This window comes from Akebia trifoliata, chromosome 3, assembly GCF_017979445.1.
Source record: "Akebia trifoliata isolate Shusen 1 chromosome 3, ASM1797944v1, whole genome shotgun sequence".
Taxonomy (NCBI): Eukaryota; Viridiplantae; Streptophyta; class Magnoliopsida; order Ranunculales; family Lardizabalaceae; genus Akebia; species Akebia trifoliata.
The window spans coordinates 30,534,045-30,555,635 of record NC_141377.1 but is presented as its reverse complement, the minus strand read 5'-3'; the positions used below and the strand labels follow the sequence as shown (position 1 = coordinate 30,555,635).

The 21,591-nt window shown below is 36.9% G+C and overlaps 1 protein-coding gene across 1 annotated transcript; it reads left to right on the top strand.

Annotated features, from left to right (window-relative positions):
- The first annotated feature begins 851 nt into the window (after positions 1 to 851).
- LOC147406340 (uncharacterized) lies at positions 852 to 21,311 on the top strand. The gene is made up of 3 exons (XM_086434296.1): positions 852 to 1,276; positions 19,385 to 19,610; positions 20,199 to 21,311. The coding sequence occupies exons 1-3, from the start codon at positions 956 to 958 to the stop codon at positions 20,339 to 20,341; spliced, it is 690 nt and encodes a 229-aa protein (XP_086290422.1). The 5' UTR covers positions 852 to 955; the 3' UTR covers positions 20,342 to 21,311.
- Positions 21,312 to 21,591: the final 280 nt, after the last annotated feature.

Below are 21,591 nucleotides of genomic sequence, written 5' to 3'. Positions count from 1 at the left end.
TGAAGATGAAGATGACTGGTTACAAGGAGAAAATTAGAAAGTTTTTACTAGAAATTGAAGATTAGGGCATTCAAGTCATTTCGTGTTTGTTTGGTTTACAAAATTTAGGTTAAGGGTGCATGCCATCAATTTGTTAAAAATCATAATAGAAATCTATGTAATAAAACACGTGGTGGATTTCATTCTATTTGTTTCAAGATTTATATACCCATAAATAACATATCTCGAAGACAAATTTTTTCCTTTGGAAAAAATAAAAAATACATTTTCTCTTTTTCTTCTTTTCAAAAAGAGATGTGATAAAGTGATGCTCAAAATAGTATGAGGTCTCTACGCGGTTGATGTGGCAAGGGCATATAACCATAGATCTTTTTCTTTGGGATACATAAGAAAAAAGATCTATGTTTCTCTGCACTTGCCACATCAACCACGTACAAACCGCATAGTATTTAGCATGCCACTTTATCAATAGTTTTCCAAAAATACTTCTAACCTTAATCTCTTTCTTCATTTATCCTTTTTCAATATAAACTAGCGTTCCCTCTAATTTTATTGTCTTTCCTCTTTTCTTTCTATTTTTAATATTTATTTAATTTTATTCTTTCAATTAAATAACAAAGTTGAAAAAGTAGAGTGTTGACAAAATTATTTCAATGCTAGAGAGAATGTGTAAATAGTACATCGATTTGGGGTCTCCTCGGTAAAATACTCATTCTCAAACTACGAGTCTCACAAGTCACATGGAGAGAAATTCTTTTGCTCCTTGCATGACACGTGCAACCAAACCAGGGTAATTTGGTAACTTCAAGGATCTAATCCACCCGGACTAATGTGATAGGTCAGACATGGATCTTGTGAGCGCTGTGATAAAAAAATCTGTGAGCGAAGAAATTTTCCGCACTTGGATTTGCTTACTTGGTGACAATGTCGACTAGCCGAAACTCAAAATACTAAAATGGCGGAAACAGAAGAAAGATTAAAACCAGACATCTTGTTATCAGATGAGAACGAGAAGAATCAAGAAACTCAACGGCTAATAGAGATCGATTCGAACATGGGAAGTCGAAATCTTGAAGAGGAGACCTTATACGTTGTCCTTGATCGTCTCCTCTCCGCGATTTTCACCCAGAATCCCAACTATTCCCTGCTTGAAAGGATCAAAACCTCCATCACCGATAACGAGCCTTCGCTTCGAGAAGCTTCTAGAAACTTCATCCGGAAGCTTCTTCTCTGGACTCGCGAAGGAAGCCCTTTCCGTGCTTTGCTTGTTATCTCTGTGAGTAGATATTAAACCCTAAGTTTTACTTGATTTGGAGGGAAATTTAAATTTCATTATTTGATTAGATACCATGCGTTGAAGATTGGAAATTTTTTTTCCTATTTTTTTTTTCTTTAATGCTCTCTGTGGAGGTTTATAAATTGTTATACTTGAAAATTTTCTCTTGTAAATATAATATCTTAAGGCCCTGTATGGAAAGTAAGATTGTAATTTCCCCCCCTAATTGTTGTAATGTTGTGGAGAGCGCTTTGAGAGCGTTTTTGTCCCTTTGGCTTTACCTGTAAATTCAGATAATTCTTTTAAGATGCAACTCATCCTGTGTGTTTATTTTATTCAGAATTTATAGAAAATAATTACATGTTCAGTTACAAGTGGGTCTCTTGTAGTTACAAAACATGGGTAACATTTGGAGAGAAGATGTTTAATAGGTACAAAGCATTTGTGAGCAGGGGAGAGAGTGCGGTTACAGCACTTAGAGAAAACATGGTTCTCTAATACACCCTTTCAAGTGCAATGGTGGGCCTTGAAGAGTAAGCTTGGAGTTCAAACAGTAGAAATTTAACAGATGATAGGCCTTTTGTAAAAATATATGAGATTTGATATTCAGACGTGACATAACGGACTGCATGATCTCTACCTACCACTTTTTGCGAACAAAATGATTATCAACTTTGACATGCTTCGTTCAAGCATGGAAGACATGATTGATAGCAAGATGAAGAGCAGTAATGTTATCACACCAAAGGATGTCTAATCTCAAATCCTTAAATAGCGTCCTGATGATAAGCCAAGAAGATCTCAACATGTGCCTATCAATAATTCAAAGTTCATGAAGCTATTGAAGATTTAATGGAGTTGAATTAGTCTACCTTGGGTGGTGTCCTGCACATGCAAGTAGAAGAATGAGTCAAGTCCCGTTAGCTAGTGTTTTGTTATTTGAATAAGTGCCAACTATTTAGTTGGAATTAGTTGTGAGAGTCCTGGTTTCATGTAGTTTTGCTATTAATTTTAGGAAGAGTCCGTTATTTCCTTATGTATTTAAACTCTAGTATTATGCAGTAATAAGACAAATTCATTCATTAACAAATTGCTGTGATTTGTTCTCACCCTAAGTAGTATCCTATTTACATAACAACTATAACAGCTTTGACTAGGACTTATCATTGGTATCAGAGTTGTGCCACGATGACAACCAATAAGGAACGAATTGAAATCTTGAAGTGGGGCTAGGAGGACTTCAGGATAATATGAGTCGGATGGAGCTTGGCATTGCTGACAAGTTTCACCAGATGGAAGACACCATCAACAAACTAATGGAGGCTTTGCTGTCAAACAAAAAGGGGTCCAGCAACAACACCAATGACCGTAATGGTTAATTTTGCCACAATAGAGAAGAATTCATGGAGAAAATGGAAGGGGGAAGACAAATGTTCTCATCCAAATTGGCGAAACTCGAGTTTCCAAAATATTCGGGAGATGACCCTACTGAATGGTTCAACAGAGTGGATCAATTCTTTGAGTACCAAGGCACTATCGAAGCTCAAAAGGTGTCATTGGAATCTTTTCATCTTAAAGGTGAAGCGAACCAATAGTGGCAATGGTTACGACGTGCTTATAAAGAAGAAGGAAGGGAAGTGACGTGGGCAATTTTTGAAGAACTATGGGCTCGATTTGGACCAACGGAGTGTGAAGATTTTGATTAAGCTTTATCAAGGGTGAAATAGGTGGGCTAGCCTATCAAAAAGAATTTTAAAAGCTAGGGAACCGAGTGCAAGAATGGACACAAAAGGCGTTAGTAGGGACATTTATGGGAGGCCTTAAACCAAAAATTACAGAAGGAATTCGGATGTTCAAACCCAAGTCATTGAAGAAAGCAATAAGCCTGGCACGAATGCGGGATTATCAACTAACTCGCCAACAGAAAATTACAAAGCCATTACAATTCAATCACAACCAACTCGACCTTGCTTCTCCGTCAAAGGCAACAACTGCCATGCCCATGAAACGCTTACTTGGGATGAAATACAAAAAAGGCAAGCTCAAGGCCTCTGCTTTAATTGCGATGACAAAATTACTCCGGGTTGCAAGTGTCAAAGACCCCAACTCTTGTTACTAGAAGGGGATTGTGGTTCAAGCAATGTAAATGACGAGGACCTCGTAGCCAATGAACCTAAAATATCACTAAATGCTTTAACCGGGCGGTCAACTTCGAGGACCATGAGACTGACGACCAAAATTGGGAATCATGAATTGACTGCCCTTATTGACAGCGGATCCACTCATAATTTTATTAGCGAACGAATAGCTAACTGGTTGCAACTTCCAGTGGTACCAACCGAGCCATTCAATGTGAAGGTGGCGAATGAGAATCCATTAAAATGCCAAGGGTGATTTGAAAACATCCATGTCTTGCTTCAAGGTATTCCATTCTCCCTTACTTTTTATGCTTTACCATTGACCGGGTTGGATTTTGTTTTAGAAGTTTAATGGTTAGAGCAATTGGGGACAGTGACTTGTGATTGGAAAAAAATGACCATGGAGTTCCGATGGAATAATCGAGCTCAGAAGTTGCAAGGGATAGATGCTCAACCCGTTCAATCTGCATCCATGAAGGCTATTTCAAAGGTATTATGTCAAGGCAATTCCATGTTTGCTATTTGTTTACAATCGAAACTGAGATGCCACAAAATGGGGTTGAGTTAGATATGCAGCAGTTGTTGAAGGCTTTAGAAGACATTTTTCAAGAGCCAAAACAAATACCTTCAGTAAGAGAGATTGACCACCACATCACTCTTAAGGAAGGAACCGAGCCTATCAATGTGAGACCCTACAGGTATGCCTATTTTCAAAATGCTGAAATTGAAAAATAAGTTCATGACATGTTAAAATTGGGACTTATAAGATTAAGTACTACTACTTTTTCATCTCCTGTCTTATTGGTTAAAAAGAAAAATGGCACATGGTACTTTTGCGCAAACTATAAAGCTCTTAATGCTGTAACCATCAAAGACCGATTCCCAATCCCTACTGTAGATAGAAGAATTGTAGAATTGTCAAGTCTCTAATTAAGAGCTTGGCAGATATATATAATAATAAAAAAGGTGAATGGACATAAATGTCCTTACACAGTAAAAGAAACAGAGAAATAACAAAATTAGACTACTACTATCTACTACTATCTACTATTTTCCAATACTCCCCCTCAAGCTGGAACAAATATATCAACTAAACCCAGCTTGATAAGATGAGAGTTAGAGATAGAAAGACCAACAGACTTTGTAAACATGTCGGCGAGTTGATCTGAAGAAGATACAAAGACTATCTGAAGGGCACCAGATCGAACTTTCTCCCTGAGAAAGTGAACATCAACCTCTTTATGCCTAGTTCGCTTATGAAGAACTGAGTCAGAAGCAAGCATGATAGCAGACTTGTTGTCGCAGAACAACGAGGAAGAACTAGAAAGAGGAAATCCCAATTCTGTTAGTAAAGATCGAAGCCAAAGAACCTCACATGTCCCAAGAGCCATACCACGATACTCAACTTCAGTAGAAGAACGAGAGACCACACTCTGTTTCTTACTTTTCCAAGAGATAAGGTAACCTACATGGAATGTACAAAAACCAGAGGTAGATCTCCTATCTGTAAGAAAGCCCGCATAGTCAGCATCAGTGAAACATGACAAATGTGGTTGAGCAGTGGATGAGTAGAAAAGCCCAAGGCCAGGACGTGACTTTAAGTAGCGAAGAATACGACGAATGGCCTCAAGGTGAGATGTACGCGGAGCATGCATAAACTAACTGATTACAATAACCGCAAAGGTCAAATCCGGTCTAGTATTAGTCAAATAAATCAGACGACCTACAAGTCTCTGATAAGAAGCCGGATCAGATAATAGATCACCAGATTCGATACGAAGTCGATGATTTTGATCCATAGGAGAAGAGGTAGGACGACAACCAAGCATACCAGTATCCTGAAGAAGGTCCAATGTGTATTTGCGTTGAGATAGTGAAATACCTCGTTGAGAGCGAGCTACTTCTATCCCCAAGAAGTACTTGAGAGGACCCAAGTCCTTAACCTCAAAAATACGATTCAATATCATCTTCATCCTGTCAATCCACTGGGCATCATCTCCTGTCAAGATAATATCATCTACATATATTAGAACAATGGCATATCGACCATCCAATCATCGATGAACAAAACAAGTATGATTTGAGTGGCATCTGGTAAACTCCATAGACAAAATAACTTCTAAAAAATGCTAAAACCAAGCTCGCAAGGATTGTTTCAGACCATACAGAGATTTGAGAAGGCGGCATACCTTCCCACAATATTTCCCCTGAAGACGAAACCCAGGAGGGGGTTCCATATATATAACTTCAGTCAAATCACCGTTTAAGAAAGCGTTCTTCACATCGAGTTGATGAAGAGGCCATGAGTGACAAGCAGCTAAAGAGATAAGAAGACGAACAGTGGAAAGTTTGGCAACAGGAGCAAATGTGGCACCAAAATCCTTCCCTAGAGTCTGCATAAACCCCTTATACCGATCAACAGTGCCATCTGCGAGGTATTTCACCGTAAAGACCCATTTACAACCAACGGTTCGCTCCCCAGATGGAAGGGTAACAAGTTCCCAGGTATTATTTTTCTGCAAAGTATCCATCTCAACAGTCATAGCTCTAGTCCACTGAGGATCTTGCAAAGCCTCTGATACAAACCGAGGAACTCAAATAGAATCAATAAGAGCAAGGTAGGTCTGATAAGAAGGAGAAAGACCCTGATAGGAGACAAACTGGACAATGAAATGATCAGTAACACACCCTCGTTTACCTTTGTGAAGAGTAATAGGAAGTGAGAGTCAGAAACAAAAGGAATAGGAACACGTATAAGTGTAAGAGTAGGAGATGATATACCTGAGTCCAAGGAGGAGGTTGGCAAAGGTGGAGATGGACGAGGGCGACGAGTGTAGACCTGAAACTCCGACAGAGGCGAAGGAAAGATCGGAGAGGGTAGCACTATAGGTGATGGGTCCTGCGAAGAAAAAGGTTCCTGCAAAGTAGAAGTAGTACGAAAATATGGAATAGTTTCAAAGAATGTAACATTAAGAGAATGTATGACACGGTGAGAAACCGGATCATAACACCGATACCCCTTGGACATAGTAGAATAACCCAAGAAAACGCACCGAATGACTTTATTATCTAATTTAGTACGAGTGGGAGTCCTATCTTGAACAAAGCATGTGCACCCAAAGACTCTAGGAGTAATGGGGAAGAGAGTGCGGTCGGGTTGAAGAACATGAAGAGGGACCTATCCTCCTAAGGTGCGACTTGGAACACGGTTAATAAGAAAAGCCGCAGGTAGAACTGTCATATTCCAATATGCCTTAGGAACATGCATGCCTCGAAGAAGACACCTAACTGTATTCCTGAGATGACGATTCTTACATTCTGCCACCCCATTCTGCTCAGGAGTGTATGGATATGTCAACTGATGGAGCATACCATTCTCATGAAGATGGGAACGAATCTCATCCGAAATATATTCCCCCTCCATTATCTGACCTGAGAGATTTAACAGTGATGTTGTATTGAGTTTGAATCATCTTAAGAAAATTAACAAAAATAGGAAGCACCTCAGAACGGGAACGCATCAAATAAACCCAAGTGCAACGAGAATAATCATCTATAAATGTAACATAGTATATATGACCATTAAATGCAGTAACAGGGGAAGGCCCCCAAACATCAAAATGAACTAAATCAAATATTGCATTAAACTGATGCATACGAGGAATATACGAGGTACGAGTGTGTTTAGAGAGTTCACACACAGAACACTGAAATTTGTGCCCACTACAAGAAGTTTTTAAAGCAGGAAATAAAGAACACAAGTGCTGAAAATTAGCATGTCCTAAGCGAGCATGCCATAAATCTAAAGACTGAGATGAAAAAGTGTGGCTCCCAGACGATGGAAGCACAGAAGCTGGAGCCGCAATCGATTGAGATCTAAATATGTACAATCCATCCTTCTCATACCCCTTGCCAAAAATCCTCCTCGAAGTCAGGTCCTGAAAAATACAGTGAGTAGGAAAAAAATGTTACAGAACAATTTAAAGATTTAGTAATGCTACTCACAGATAAAAGGTTAAGAGATAGGTGAGGGACATGAAGCATGGAGTCAAGAGAAAAATTAGGCGATAATGAGATAGTACCCTTACTTTGAATAGGTGTGAGGGACCCATCAGCAAGACGAAACTCCCTATGAGTAGTAGGGAAATAGAAGATGTAAAATGACTAGACTTACCAGTCATGTGATCAAAGGCGCCAGAATCAATTACCCATGTCTGTGGAGCAGAGCCAGACTAAGTAGCGTGAAGTGCAGAGGTGTACCTTGAGGTGTAATAATCGACGCAACAGTCGAGGATGAGGGAGTGTGAGCCTGGATCTGATCCCGTACAATGGCTGCAATCTGAGTCTGGAGATGCTGCAAATTGATGGTGCCAAGAGTCGCTTGAGAAACTGATGTAGGCTCTACAGTAGCAGCACGAGTAGAAGGATGTCCCACAGAAGGCTGTCCCATAGAAGATCTCAAAAGGTGGGGATAAAGCTGAAAGCAACAGATCTTCTCATGTCCAACCTTCCCACAATGGCTGCAAGTTAGGCCACTCCCTTTACCACGTCCACGACTTCCACGGGCTCGACTGCCATGTCCTTGAGTACGAGAATCAGAGAACCCTGAATTGGCTGTTAGAGCCATCTGATCTTTAGCTGGGGTAGAGATAATCCCAGGGACTTGAGTCTGAGAAGAAGCTACACGGCGACGACGCTCATCACTATCAATGGTCGCAAATGTCTCAAATAAAGATGGTAAAGAAGTGGTGTTAAGAATCTGTGTCCGAAGTACTTCAAACTCAGGACGTAGACCCATGAAGAATTGGTATGTCTGATGTCGACCAATCCGCTTAACCACATACCCAGGTGCTTCTGCAGACAACTCAACCATAGACTCATAGTGCGAGAGCTCCTCCAAACGAGATTGAAGGAAACCAAAGTAATCTACCACACTCTGAGTGCCTTGGGTAGCTTGAGCAATATCCCGATACAACTCATAAATCCTCGAGTCATTCATAGCATGCGCATATGTCTGAGTGAGGGCCGACCACAAAGAAGAGACAGTTTCATGGTACATGAACATGGTATAGATGCGCTGTTCCATAGAGTTAAATAACCATCCAAGAATGGTACAGTTATCGATTTCCCATTGTTCAAATTTGGGATCAGGGGGGGGGGGGGGTGGGGCTTAGGGATGGTGCCCAATAACCAACCGGATTTACCTCTACTACCCAAATAAAGTCGCACAGACCGAGACCAGGACTGAAAGTTACGACTATCTAATAGAGCAGTAGTAATCTGTTGTGCAAAAGAATTTCCCCTAAGAGCAGTGTGGGAGTCCTTGATCTCATGAGTAGATGTCATGATTTATACTAAATAAGAAGTGACGTAACTTGTGGATTGAAGGGAGATCTCGTACAGTCGAAAATAAGGAGGGTCACCTAGGGCTGTCAACGGATAGCTATCTGATCGGATAGTACTATATCCGAATTCGAATCCGAAAAAAATATCGGATATCCAATAATATCCGAATCGATAAAAAATCCTGAACGATTGCCGACCGGAAAAGACGGTGGTTATGGCTGGTTCATCTGCGTTCTAACTGTCGAGAATCAAAGTCAGGAAGTCGTAGTTACTGTCGTTGATCACACACAACACTATAGCTGTTGTCACAAGTCCTGTAGACCTCCCAAAGAGGTTGCCTCACTGTCGTAAGTCTCTAAAGGCACCCTAGGTGCTGTCGCACGCCTCCACAGGCTGCAGTGCTGCTATCGCAGATAAAAAAGGGACCCAACAATCCAGCCAATAGGCTAACGATGAACAAAACAGGGCATGAAACACAGCGTAGAGAGTTATCGCTGCATGTGATAAAAAAAGATGAAGGAGAACCAAGAGAGGAATTCTAATGGCTCTGATACCAAGAAGAATTTTAGAATTGTCAAGTCTCTAATTAAGAGCTTGGTAGATATATATATATAATAATAAAAAAGGTGAATGGACAAAAATGCCCTTACATAGGTGAATGGACATAAATATCCTTACACAGAAAAAGAAACATAGAAATAACAAAAGTAAACTACTACTATCTACTATTTTCCTATATCCCAAAGGTTTATAAATATAAAATCTCTCAAAGGCAAATGTAGTAGTAATCTACTGTTCTAAAATTCTGTCAAATTCTCTTCTTAAGACCTTTTAAAGTCCCCAAATTCTGTCCAAATACCCTCTCAAGTGCTTTGAAGCCTTAGAAGAAGAAGAAAGAAGAAAAGAACGAAGAAGACCAAGGTGGGATTGCACTTTAATTTTCTGTTTTTTCTTACTTGCATACCCCCCAATTTCTGTTCTACCCCCTTTACTCTAATTTCTTTACTTTGTTTTTTTTTAAGCTTTACTTCATTGCAATCATGTAGTGTAATCTTTACTTTCCGTTGATAAGTATGGGTTGAGAGTTAATCCTTTTGTGGGAGGATCCTCACCATCTATAATTCTACTCTTTAAGTTTCTTTCAAGCTTTGCATACTCATCATCTCATCTCATGTAGTTGAATTTTTATCTTTCATTTGACAAGTATGGGTTGAGAGTTATTCTCTTAGGGGAGGATCCTCATCATCTATAAGTCCAACTTTAAGTTTCTTCCAAGCTTACCATACATCATGTAGTGTAAACATTCTTGATTGGCAAGAGTGGTTAGAAAGTAATACCTCCATGTGAGGTGATCTCACCCTTTAAAGTCCATAATAAGTACCCTAGGGAACATTAGCATGCATTCACATTTGCACACACCCACCCTGTGCATTCATATAGTTTAAAATTGGTAATGGTTTAAAAGAGCATTCCCAACAATGAAATGTCTCTAAAACCTCACCAACAAAAAGAATAAGCTCACATTTTAGTATATTTTCTCACCATGCATCGTCATCAAAATGCTTGAGTCATTAAGGGTGAAATCTAGTTAGATTTATGCTCCAACTCTAAGCAAACAAACAAATCCAGCAAGTGGAACATTCCATTTACATCACACCATACACACATATACAAGATTCTATGCATACATGCATCCTTGTCATCCAACTAATTCAAAATTTTCAAAAAACAGTCTTAGTTTTCACTTTTGGTCAATACCAAGGTAACCACCAACTTGGTGGGTAAGATGGGGTGCCTAACAGCTTCCCCATCTTGCACCTGAACCTCCTTACCCGAACCTCTGGGTTAAGACAAGATTTGAGTCACCAACTCCTTGAAAAATTGATTTTCAACACCTTAAAACTCTTGGAATGGTGGCGACTCCCAAATCCACGTAGAAGTGAGGTTTAGACCATAAACCTTACATTGTCTACAAGTATGTTACACGATTTTGGGGTGTCTACTCTATGTATCTAAATATAAAAAGTTACAACTTAGATTATGTACATACGCTTGTAACCTTTGACAAATTAGGGTTTAAGTAGCTAGGAAAATAAGTGGATACAAGTATGAAGGGAAAGAAGAGTAAGGATTTACTCACTGATCAGCTCCCACTTTTGACTCTCTCTAAACATGGAAAACTGCCAATAAGTCTAGAATATAAGAAATAACATCAAAGATCATCTAGCATTATAAGGCCATGGAGTAGCGTTCTTCTCGAGGTTTGTTGCCGAAGATGAATCTATTTGTGTAGGATGTCTTGGGTATTATGCTCTTGGGCGATGAAGAGACCCTAGAGAGTTGCACACAATTCATCAAGTGGATTTTGTCACATGTGTTTGGAAAGTAGTATTGATGCAAGAACTGTTTGAGAATAGAAAAGGTGTGAAGAGGAGCTGACCAAATTCATGTAACCCAAATTGATTCACATAGCAACAATCTAATTTTATTGATATTCTCCTTGTTTTCTTTAGTAATTATTTTCTAAAGTCATTATACATCCTTTATAGTTTTACAATATTTTGTAGCATCGAATCTTTTTTTATTATGAAAACCTAATTACATGTATGGGGAAGACTCCATCCCATACCTAACATAGTTTAGTGGGAGTTTGGCATTACTTGTAGGTGGGTTGATATTTAGCTATTGGTGTGTAAGTTTAGGTGACACGAATTTTCATTGTACGACGTCTTTCTTTCCAATTCCCCCATTTCTTGTTTTTTCTCACTTCTTTTTCTTGTTTATTGCTTTTATCTTCTTTGCCTTATTCACTTTCTTGTAATCGTATCATGCCTTTCATACAATCTCAAACTTTGACAGTGTACCCTTTTATCAAAATACCTAATTCAATCTTGCGCAAAGCCAATAGTGAATAAACCATTTTTTTCTTAGAACGAACTATTGATGTTCAATGCCAATAAACATGTTCTTGGTTTTTTCCAAGTGCACTGATGGATCAAGATTGAAATAAGCGTCAATGGAATGTTCGGGAATTCCAACACTTTGGTGTTTGTCTTAGACTCTTAGTAGTCTTTGTCTTAGACTCTTGGTAGTTTGAAACATTGCCTTCCTCAATTCTAGCTGGTATTGTACTTGTAAAGACACTTTTTAGCTCAAGTAAGATTATTAGCAAGTGTCCAAGTAATTGAAATGGGGATGGGCTATCAATAGGCTAGGCTTTGGCCCGATCCGACATGTTGCAGAATGGGTTTTGGTTGTGTTACTAGGTAGGGCGTGTCAAACCCGAACCCATTGGGTTCGACCATACATTTGGCCAGGTCTAGGCACATGAATTTGGGTTTAGGCAAATTTTTTTTGACTGAATTAAATTGGGTTGGGTTCGGGTATAGCTCTCGGGTTGTCCAATTTGCTTGAACTCGATATATACCTTGGCTTTAGCCATAGTAAATTCGTATTTTACTTTTACTTACCCCTTTATTTTACAACACGGATGGTTCATGTTCTTCTTCAAACGTCAAACCCTAATTTCCCTCTTCTTTTCCAGGGATTAAGATCGTGATTCCTGCCATCTTCTTCAACCTTTCAATTGGTGAGTCTCTCCCTCTCCTTCTCTCTCAGTTTGTCTCTTGTTCTCTTCTTTGTGTTTGTGAGAGCCTCCCTTCAGCTCATGTATTACATATGATGATCCCTAGCTCATGTATGCCACGTGCCTTAAGAAGGTTTTGTAACACAATTTAACGTTGTCAACTATAACTACCTAGTCATTGAGACCTACAACAACTCTCTATATTACCAAAGTATTGAGTTCTGATATTTTTCCTATTTCTTGTTGAGACCTACAATAACTCTCTATAATCCTCACGCATCTTTCTCTCTCACTTTGATTTCTTAATTTTTTTTCAACTGAGAGAGTCTACCTTCATGTTCGTATTAGCTACCCTTTGTAGAATTAGGAGGTTGAGTTTGCAAAGAATTCTTTCAGACGTAGCAGGTCAATGTCTTATGCAATTGTCTAGTAGAAAGCCGTATGCTATGGAAGAAGCTTGTACTATTTGGGAAAGGTTTTTGATTGATAAGAAGAAAAGAGGAATCTACTTTAATCAAGATGCCCTTAGGCACATCCATACATGACATAGAAATCACACTTCAAAAGGGGACAATTAGCTAGAGCAGCGGGTCCTGTCTCAAACCTCTTCCAGGCATATGTTAGCAAGGTAAATAAGAAATCTGAATTCTTAAGAATATGAAATTTCATATTTGGACTCTCAAAAGGAAAAAAATGGTAAACAAGAAGAGAATTATCAACAAATCTTGTTTTCCCTCAGGTATTACAAGTAAGGTTTTTTCTCATAATTCTGTCGTAAAAGAAAGACGATGATTGCACACACAAAAGAAAACCTGTTCTAGAATTTTGAAGTCACAGGCATTGAAGTAAGGTGGGCAGTGCTGCCATGATCCAAATGGACTTGGTTCCTCTTCAAGAACCACTGGATCTCACAATTAAGACTCTTCTTCTTTTTCTTCAAAAAACAAATCCCAATTAATTTTCTATAGGTGAATTTTATCGATGGATGGTTCATAGAAAACTAGTATATATAATAATAATAATTATTATAATTACACTTCCACCATAATTTTATGTTGACCCCCTAACATTTTATCTAATGAGCTCACTTATCTCCCTTATGCCTACTTGTTGTCAATCAAACAAGTAAAGAATGATTTTTTTTTAACTTTTTGAACAAACAATTTTACCCTTTTTAAAATGTTATCTTTTTCATAAACAGAAATATCCATGTGAATAAATGGGTTCATGAATGAGAATGATGATGCTTAGACACAGACATTTTTATAGTTTTTTTTTTTAAATTTGATTTTTTTTTTCTTTTATAAAGAAAAGAAAATAAGAGGGTAGAATAGTAAAATGACATCTGAATTTTAACACAATATTTGAGAGGGGAGGTAAGTGCAATTGTCAAACTGTTAGGGAGTCAACATGGAATTATGCCAAACCATAGGGTGTCAAATTGTAACTTACCCTATAATAATAATAATTATTATTCTTATTCAAGTCTTTCTTAGGTTAACTTAAAGATTTAATCTATTGCTTTCAATTAAAAGAAAATTCATTCCTGAACTTACTTGATCCAAAATTTCAATTTTCCCTTAGATTAGATTTAAGCATTTGTTACTATTTTTAAATTTAAGTTTGTTTTTTATTTATGGTTCTAACTATTTGGAACGAACTTGATCCAGAATTTCAATTCTCCTTTCGATTAGACTTAAGCATTTGTTTCTATTTTTAAATTTAATTTTGTTTTGTTATTCATGGTTCTAACTATTTGCTTATTTATTATGTTTTGTTCCTCATATATTGACTATTTGACATAGGTATAAGCTTCTAAATTTATACTCATGTCGATAGTTGCTTCAGAGTTGGCTTTTAGCACTGGGGTCATGTTCTTGGTCACTTTTGGAGCTCATTGACTCCTAACATTGTCAAATCTTTAGATTTTGGATAAGAGTGGTTGCGAGTTTCATCAACTCCAATCGAGTTTGAGAGAAAAATTAGAAGAATTAGAGGAAGATGAATCAGATAACTACTAAATACTAATTAGACTTTCATATATGTGATTTCTTGTTATATAATTTATAAGCATATTAATTGTGTTTCAGTTGTCACTGAATGCATTGTTGGTTGTTGATATATTTCGTTATCTAGAGAATTAAAGTAAGATGAATCGAGTAACTACTAAATACTAATTCACTGATTAAACTTTTACATATGTGATTTTTTATATATAATTTATAAACATTTCTAATATTCTATTAATTGTGTTTCAGTTGTCACAGAATGCATTGTTGTTTTTTGGTTTATTTTGCTGCCGGAGCAACCGATTGTTATGGCCAACACATCTTTAAACCTTAATCAAGAAGCCTAAAGGTCCGAGATGAAACCTAATCTCCATCTTCTCTTTTAGAAGCTCCCGACATACAATGTAAATCAATTAAAACTACTAAACCATTCTTCCAAATTTAACAAGAAAACCAACACAAATGCTTGTCGAGGGAGTATTTCTTTATCACCTTTTTATGTTTTTTTATTTTTTCTTCATTGCTTATTTATGTTGTTTGAGGTATATTTCCCAAACTGGGCCACTATTAATTTCCTTGATGGGAACCTTCCCATAGCTTTAAAAGAATAATGTGACTTTGGGGTCATTGATTAGGGTACAAAGTGGTCCCAATGAGTTAGGATAGTGATTTAACGAACCTGAAGTAATCCAATTTCAATGAATCCAATCCTCAAAAAATGCCATATTAATTTCCCTGATGAGAACCTTCCCATAGTTTTAAAAGAATAATGTACAGTGCTGCCCTTGGACTTCAACTGGAGTGGGGTCATTGATTAGGGTACAAAGCGGTCCCAATGAATTAGGAGAGTGATTTGACGATCCTAAAGTAATCCAATTTCAATGACTCCAATCCTCAAAAAATCCCATATTGCATTTTACCTTAATCATGGTATACTCCTACAACATTAGATATTTATTTACTAATAAATAAATAATAATGAAATCAAGTACTGAAAATTTGATCGAAAGAACTGAAATAAATAAAAAACAAAAGGTAAGTTCAATCCACATAAACACAAATTGATCAAACCGGGCAAGAAATTTAATGAATAAAATCAGATCCATATTAAAATAGACCTTGTGCATACATCCCATAAGGTAACCGATGAAAAAAAGTATAAAAGCATACATCCAAAATATGACGATCATTAGAGCTAACTTGTACTTTTGAGGAATTCGTCAAAATTTATCTTGAAAATAACAGCAACAATCAGATGCTCGAACAACAAAATAGATCAACAACCATCAATGCATTCAGTGACAAATGAAACACAATTAATAAATATTAGAAATGCTTATAAATTATAAAAAAACTCACATATATAAAAGTTTAATTAGTAAATTAGTATTTAGTGGTTACCTGATTCATCTTCTTTTAATTCTTTAGACAACGAAATAGATCTACAACCAACAATGCATTCAGTGACAATTGAAAGACAAATATTTGACAATTTTGATGTCAATGAGCTCCGAAATCGATTAAGAATTTGATCCCCGTGCTAAAAGCCACTCTAAATCAACAATTGACTAGGTGTCACAAGTACGTGATGGCGAACTTCAAACATATCTGACAATTGAACGGATTCGAAGTATGAATCTTTGATATCTTAAATTTCGTCTCTTTCAATCAGATTGATAATATGTCCTCAACATCTCACATGAAGGAACTCACCATCTTAAAAACAATCCATTCCTTTTGTTCAACTTCTTTTTCAAGTTTCATACTGAAACATCATTCGAACTGACATTGTCTACGGTGATGGTGTGAATTTTATGAAATCCCCCTGACCAGAAGCATAACTTGATAGCATTCGCAGCCACCATGGGGTGATGGAACCACACAAAAATTTAGAATTTTTTTTTTGTTTAACTTTCAATCCTTATCAATATAATGTGTAGTAAGACATATATATCCAAGATTTTGGATGGAAGCCCACATATCACTAGTGATGCCCACTCTTTGAATTGATTTTTCAGACACCTTCAATTTCAACTTTTCACTTTTATAAAGTTCTAGACAATCTTTCCTTCTTGGGTTTTGTGTCACTATTTGAAATTTGGGTTGCAATAGCTGATAGAAACTTCTGAAACCCTCATGGCCGACAAAGTTGAACGGCAACTCGCCAGCTATGATCATACAAGCAAACCCTATTCTAGATGTTTCTTGATCAAATTTTCGATTGACAACATTAGTCTCACCATCACCCACTGACAAGAAGGAAGATGGTTTTTTTTTTTTTTTTTTTTTCTGTTGGATCCTTACTATCATTGTGTTAATACTTTACACGTTTTTTTATAAATGTAGCCAATGTGTTTTGGTGTCTTTTTTACTGTCATAATCATATTGTTTCCCATAGTAGTTGCAATTTGTTTTCACAATATTTGACCCATCTACCTTCTTTTCAAAATGATCTCACAGAGTAGTTTTGATGTTATCTCAGACACATTAGTACCAACGATATCATTATTGTTGTGTTGTCGGCCATTTCTGACATATTCTTAGAAGCTTATACCTATGTCAAATAGTCAATATATGAGGAACATGACACAATAAATAAGCAAATAGATAGAACCATGAATAAAAAAACTTAAATTTAAAAATAAAAACAAATGCTTTAAGTCTAATCTAAAGGATTATTGAAATTTTGGATCACGTAAGTTCCACAGGAATGAATTTTCTTTTAACTGAAAGCAATAGATTAGATCTCTAAGAGGGATCCTACTGTCGGAGAAGAAGAGGGAAGTTAGGGTTTGATGTTTTGAGGAAGAACTTGGGCCGTCCATGAGTGGTAAAATAGAAGGGGTAAAAGTAAAATTCTAATTTACTAAAGTTAAAGCCAAGGCATATATTGGGTTTGGGAAAATTGGGCAACTCAAGAGCTGTACCTCCGAACCCAACCCGATTTAACTTGGTCAATTTTTTTTTCCTGAACCCGAACTTCCTGTGTCAAGACTTGACCAAATGTTGGATTGAATCCAAACGGGTCTGCAGCACTGCTCGTAACGTTCAACAGAAAACCACTATTCATGTATATACATTCTCTGCACTTCAGCCTCTTCCTATTATACTTGCATAAGACCTTTTATAATAGTGCATGTGATCTGGTCAGTGTTTTGGGTGCATTCTTATACCTTTATTCAGTCTCATGGTTGTAGCAATCCTCTTTGTTTTAAAGAATTTGTTCTCGAGTTAAAGTTTGTGCATTTCTATTTCCTTGGTGTAGTGTGTTAACTTTTGTAGTAGCAAGAAATGGTTATTGATGTGTTCAAATAAATTTTGTCAGGAACAATAGGCTAGTTTAACCAAACAATTCCTTTGGTGTTAAGATATTAGGATTTGGCCACCATAACAAGATGCCAACACAAGGGAGGGAGGGTTAAGAGATAAAACTAGAGACATGAGTTTGCTCTCTAATCACGTGTTTGAAACTGGGTGGCCTTATGACTTTTTCCGTTGTATGTTGGGAAACTTCCGTGAGGTCATGCTGGGCGATTGTAGGGACTATTCCCATCCCAGAGGGCGTGGGAGGTGTTATGAGATAAAACTAGAGACATGAGTTTGTTCTCTCACGTGTTTGAAACTGGGTGGCCTTGTGACTTATTCTGTTGTATGTTGGGAAACTTCCGTGAAGTCATGCCGTGCGATTGTAGGGAGTAGTCCCATCCCAGAGGGCGTGGGGATACCCTGCGATAAAAAAAAGGAAAAGGATTTCACCTTTTCATGTCATACTTTTGTGCTTGACGTAATCACGACTGCTGCAAAACTTGTCTTTTAAATATGTTTTTGGGTCCGTTGGACATCAGAGTTTTTGTGGTTTGAGTTCTTTGACCAATTCTCACTGTGTGCCTTCAAACCTTTCATTACACCTTTTATTGTTTGACAGTATAAGTAGATATTAACTGTAGCAGCCTATCCTTAACGATAAAAATGTAAGACAAGACTTTTCCAAAAGATGGTTGTTGATGGCTGCTTGTATTTCAGCAAAACTTGTCCCAAAACAACATGAATTAATCAGCACTATTTGCTCCCAACAACCTCAAATATCTTTCGGAAGGATGGTGTTTATAAAAATGACCATTTAGGTTTTCCTATATTACCATGTCACATCGATTCTATCATTTGCTTCTCCACTTCCTTAGAAATCAGGTTGATATTGATACTTTCATCAATCACAACACTGGGCACTCTTCCTGATTCTTAAATTTCGTGCTCAACTTGGTATTTATCAAATCTCATATGGTGCAACTCCAAGATTATAGTTCTCTCTTATACCAAAATTGATGCCCGAGACAGGTCCACAAAGATTCAACTATTGTTCATGGGGATCAACTAATCCAAAGAAGCACACACAATTTCAAGCATATCAGCAGGAAAATTATTACAATCTCTATGGATTACTCAAAGTAGAACAAATTGACTACATAAAATATGAGTTAATAAATTAAAACACATAACATTCAACCTAAATTAATGCTATTCATACTACACTACACACCCCCTTTATATTATTATATCATCCTATCAGCTCCTGAGTTGAATATTGAAAGAAGTTTCCTAATCCCAATATAATTAAGAACTATTGAAACTTGTAGCTTCTTAATAATTCCTAATTTGCTCAAGAAAAAAAAGTAGAGACCGTCCTGAATAAATCCTAATTTTTTGAAAAAACTCCATACCAAATTTTCTTCCCTTAAACCTTTCTAAAAATGGTAAGTTGTAATTTAGCAAAGCATGAAATTTGGGACCTATTATTGTAAATTTTAAATACAGGATTATATTAGAGATGTTCAAATTTTGGTTTATTATAAGTAGCAAAAGATTGTTGTATCTTATATATATATTGATCAGTAAACCTGTTTTTAAAACCCTTATATAATATGATATAGTGTTCTTTGGATGCACCATCATATAGTGCTTCATCTCATATTATTGGTTACATTTTTTTCTTGATTAAGCTGTTTGAATTTTCTTTATAATAATACTGCAGGTTGGAACAATCATCCTCTTGGCCATCACAGGATTACTGGTTTTTATACTTTTCTTTCTAGCAGCAACTATTGGTGCAGTTCTCATCTCTCTTTTCGTGTCTTTAGCAGCCGTGGGAGGCTTCTTTGTCTGTTTAGCGGCAATCTACATTGTGACATTATTAATGGCTGCCTTTATTATTGCTACTGCAACCATCTCAACAATTATTGCTTCTCTCATATTTACAGGTGCTCTCTAATCATTCTCTTTGAATCACTTCCATAAGAATCGAGATTACATAATTGATCGTTTGGTGAAAGTACTTAGGAAGTGCTTTTTGGAATCTAGAGAAGTTGTGGGGCATGTGATGAACAAACAGCTTCTCTAGATATTTTGAAAATTATATTAAGTGTTGCACAATTTGATAATTATATTAAAACTTTAGAAACACTGAGGATATTTTAGTACCAACTTACAAGATCAAGATTGTCCAAAAATAATGTAACTTAAAGTTTAGATGGAAGGCAAGCCTTCACCCAACTCCAATTTCAAACCCTAAGGTGCTTGTGGGGATCAGAAGTCGAACTTTGTCGCCAAAACATGCTCCTAAACGCGACCATAGTGATTTAACTTCTACCCATATCATTCGATTTATGTAAATTATATGGATATACATAACTGCATGCTTATATTTCTGTTGGTGAAGATTGAGAACTTTGTTCTAGCACCAGAAAATGGCCATCTTTTTTGATAATTTAATAATTAACTGCGGACGATGGTTTTTCTTCTTGAACTTCTCCCGGAGCCTCAAATTATTAGTGAAACATTTCATGCAGGTTGGATTGGATTGTTTTGGACTTTGTGGTTGATGACAATGAAAAGTGTGGGCTTTGTCGAGCATCTGGCAGGATCCATATTTTCAGTTTATTCGGCCCCTCAGCAAGTTCACCACCATGAACCAGACAAGTCTGCAGAATGAAATAATGCAATGGCTCGGATGTTACATTCATTGAATCTTGTATGTTTATGTCTCTTTTTGTTTAGCAGTGGCTCTAGATAGAATTGAATAGAAGAACATGATTCGTTGCACTGATCCCAAATCCTTGGATTAGGCTTCTATGATGATGATGGTGATGATAATTACCATCCTAAACAAAATAAGTAATATAGTTTATATATTTCCTAATATTTTAGAGGATCGGATCCCTGTTGGATTGGGGCATGATTGGTCCAAAATCGATCTGTTAGGTTATTAACATAGATCCTTATTGAATGAGGTCCTTGCTGAAGACCAAATCCCTGATCCAGACCTCAAGTAATTAGATCGGAACGTATCAGATTTGAGTCTGATCCGATCCATTGACAAGCTTAATACATACCCATATACGTAGTGGTTCAATAATTATGTATTATGTGAGGTATCAATGGCATTTATTGATTTGTTTTTTTTTTTTATATAAAAGAGGTATCAATGGCAATGAATCAAGATCATATTTGTTGGTTCTGTTCGTATGATGATGTTAGGATTCCAAAAGTTATAAGTTCAACTGTCTTTAGTAGAGTTGTGGAAACATTTACATTTTTTTATTCATTTGAATTATCTTTCTTTTTTGGATGAGGGGGGTGTCCGAACTTATGTCCAACTAGGGGGACTGGAAGAGCCAAGGCATATGGGTCCCTCTCCAGGCACATGCAATGCCCGCACATCACACTCACCGGGTAAGTGCGGGTGTGCCCTCGCGGCTATTTGCTTATTTATTTATTTTGTAGTTTGGGGTGGGGGTGGAGCTGCAGACATTATGGGATGGGTTATCCACCTTAATGCACATGAATGATCTTGGGATATACAGCAATACATCCATTAGTGTATATATATGCTTGATATGATTTTTCAAATCCTGAATGTTGAAGATAGTTTTTATAATTTTATTTAATCATAAATTTATGTATAGGTAGTTTGGTATGTTGTGGTTTTAGTCTTGCATTGTCTTCAAGTTATTTTTTTAATTAGTTGCTTATTTATATAGAGTGGGCAGGATTTTCTTGCAAAGGGGGCAAACTATAGTTTCCTGATAAGGTTGAAGTGCTTGAAGATATAAGTGATTTTGAGGAGAAAATTCAAGATTTTTTGTCAATAGTTGAAGAAAAGGGTATTTAGGTCATTTTTTATTAACTTATGAGAGAATACCTAAGTCAAGGGGTAATGTCATCATTGTAATTAAAAGAGAT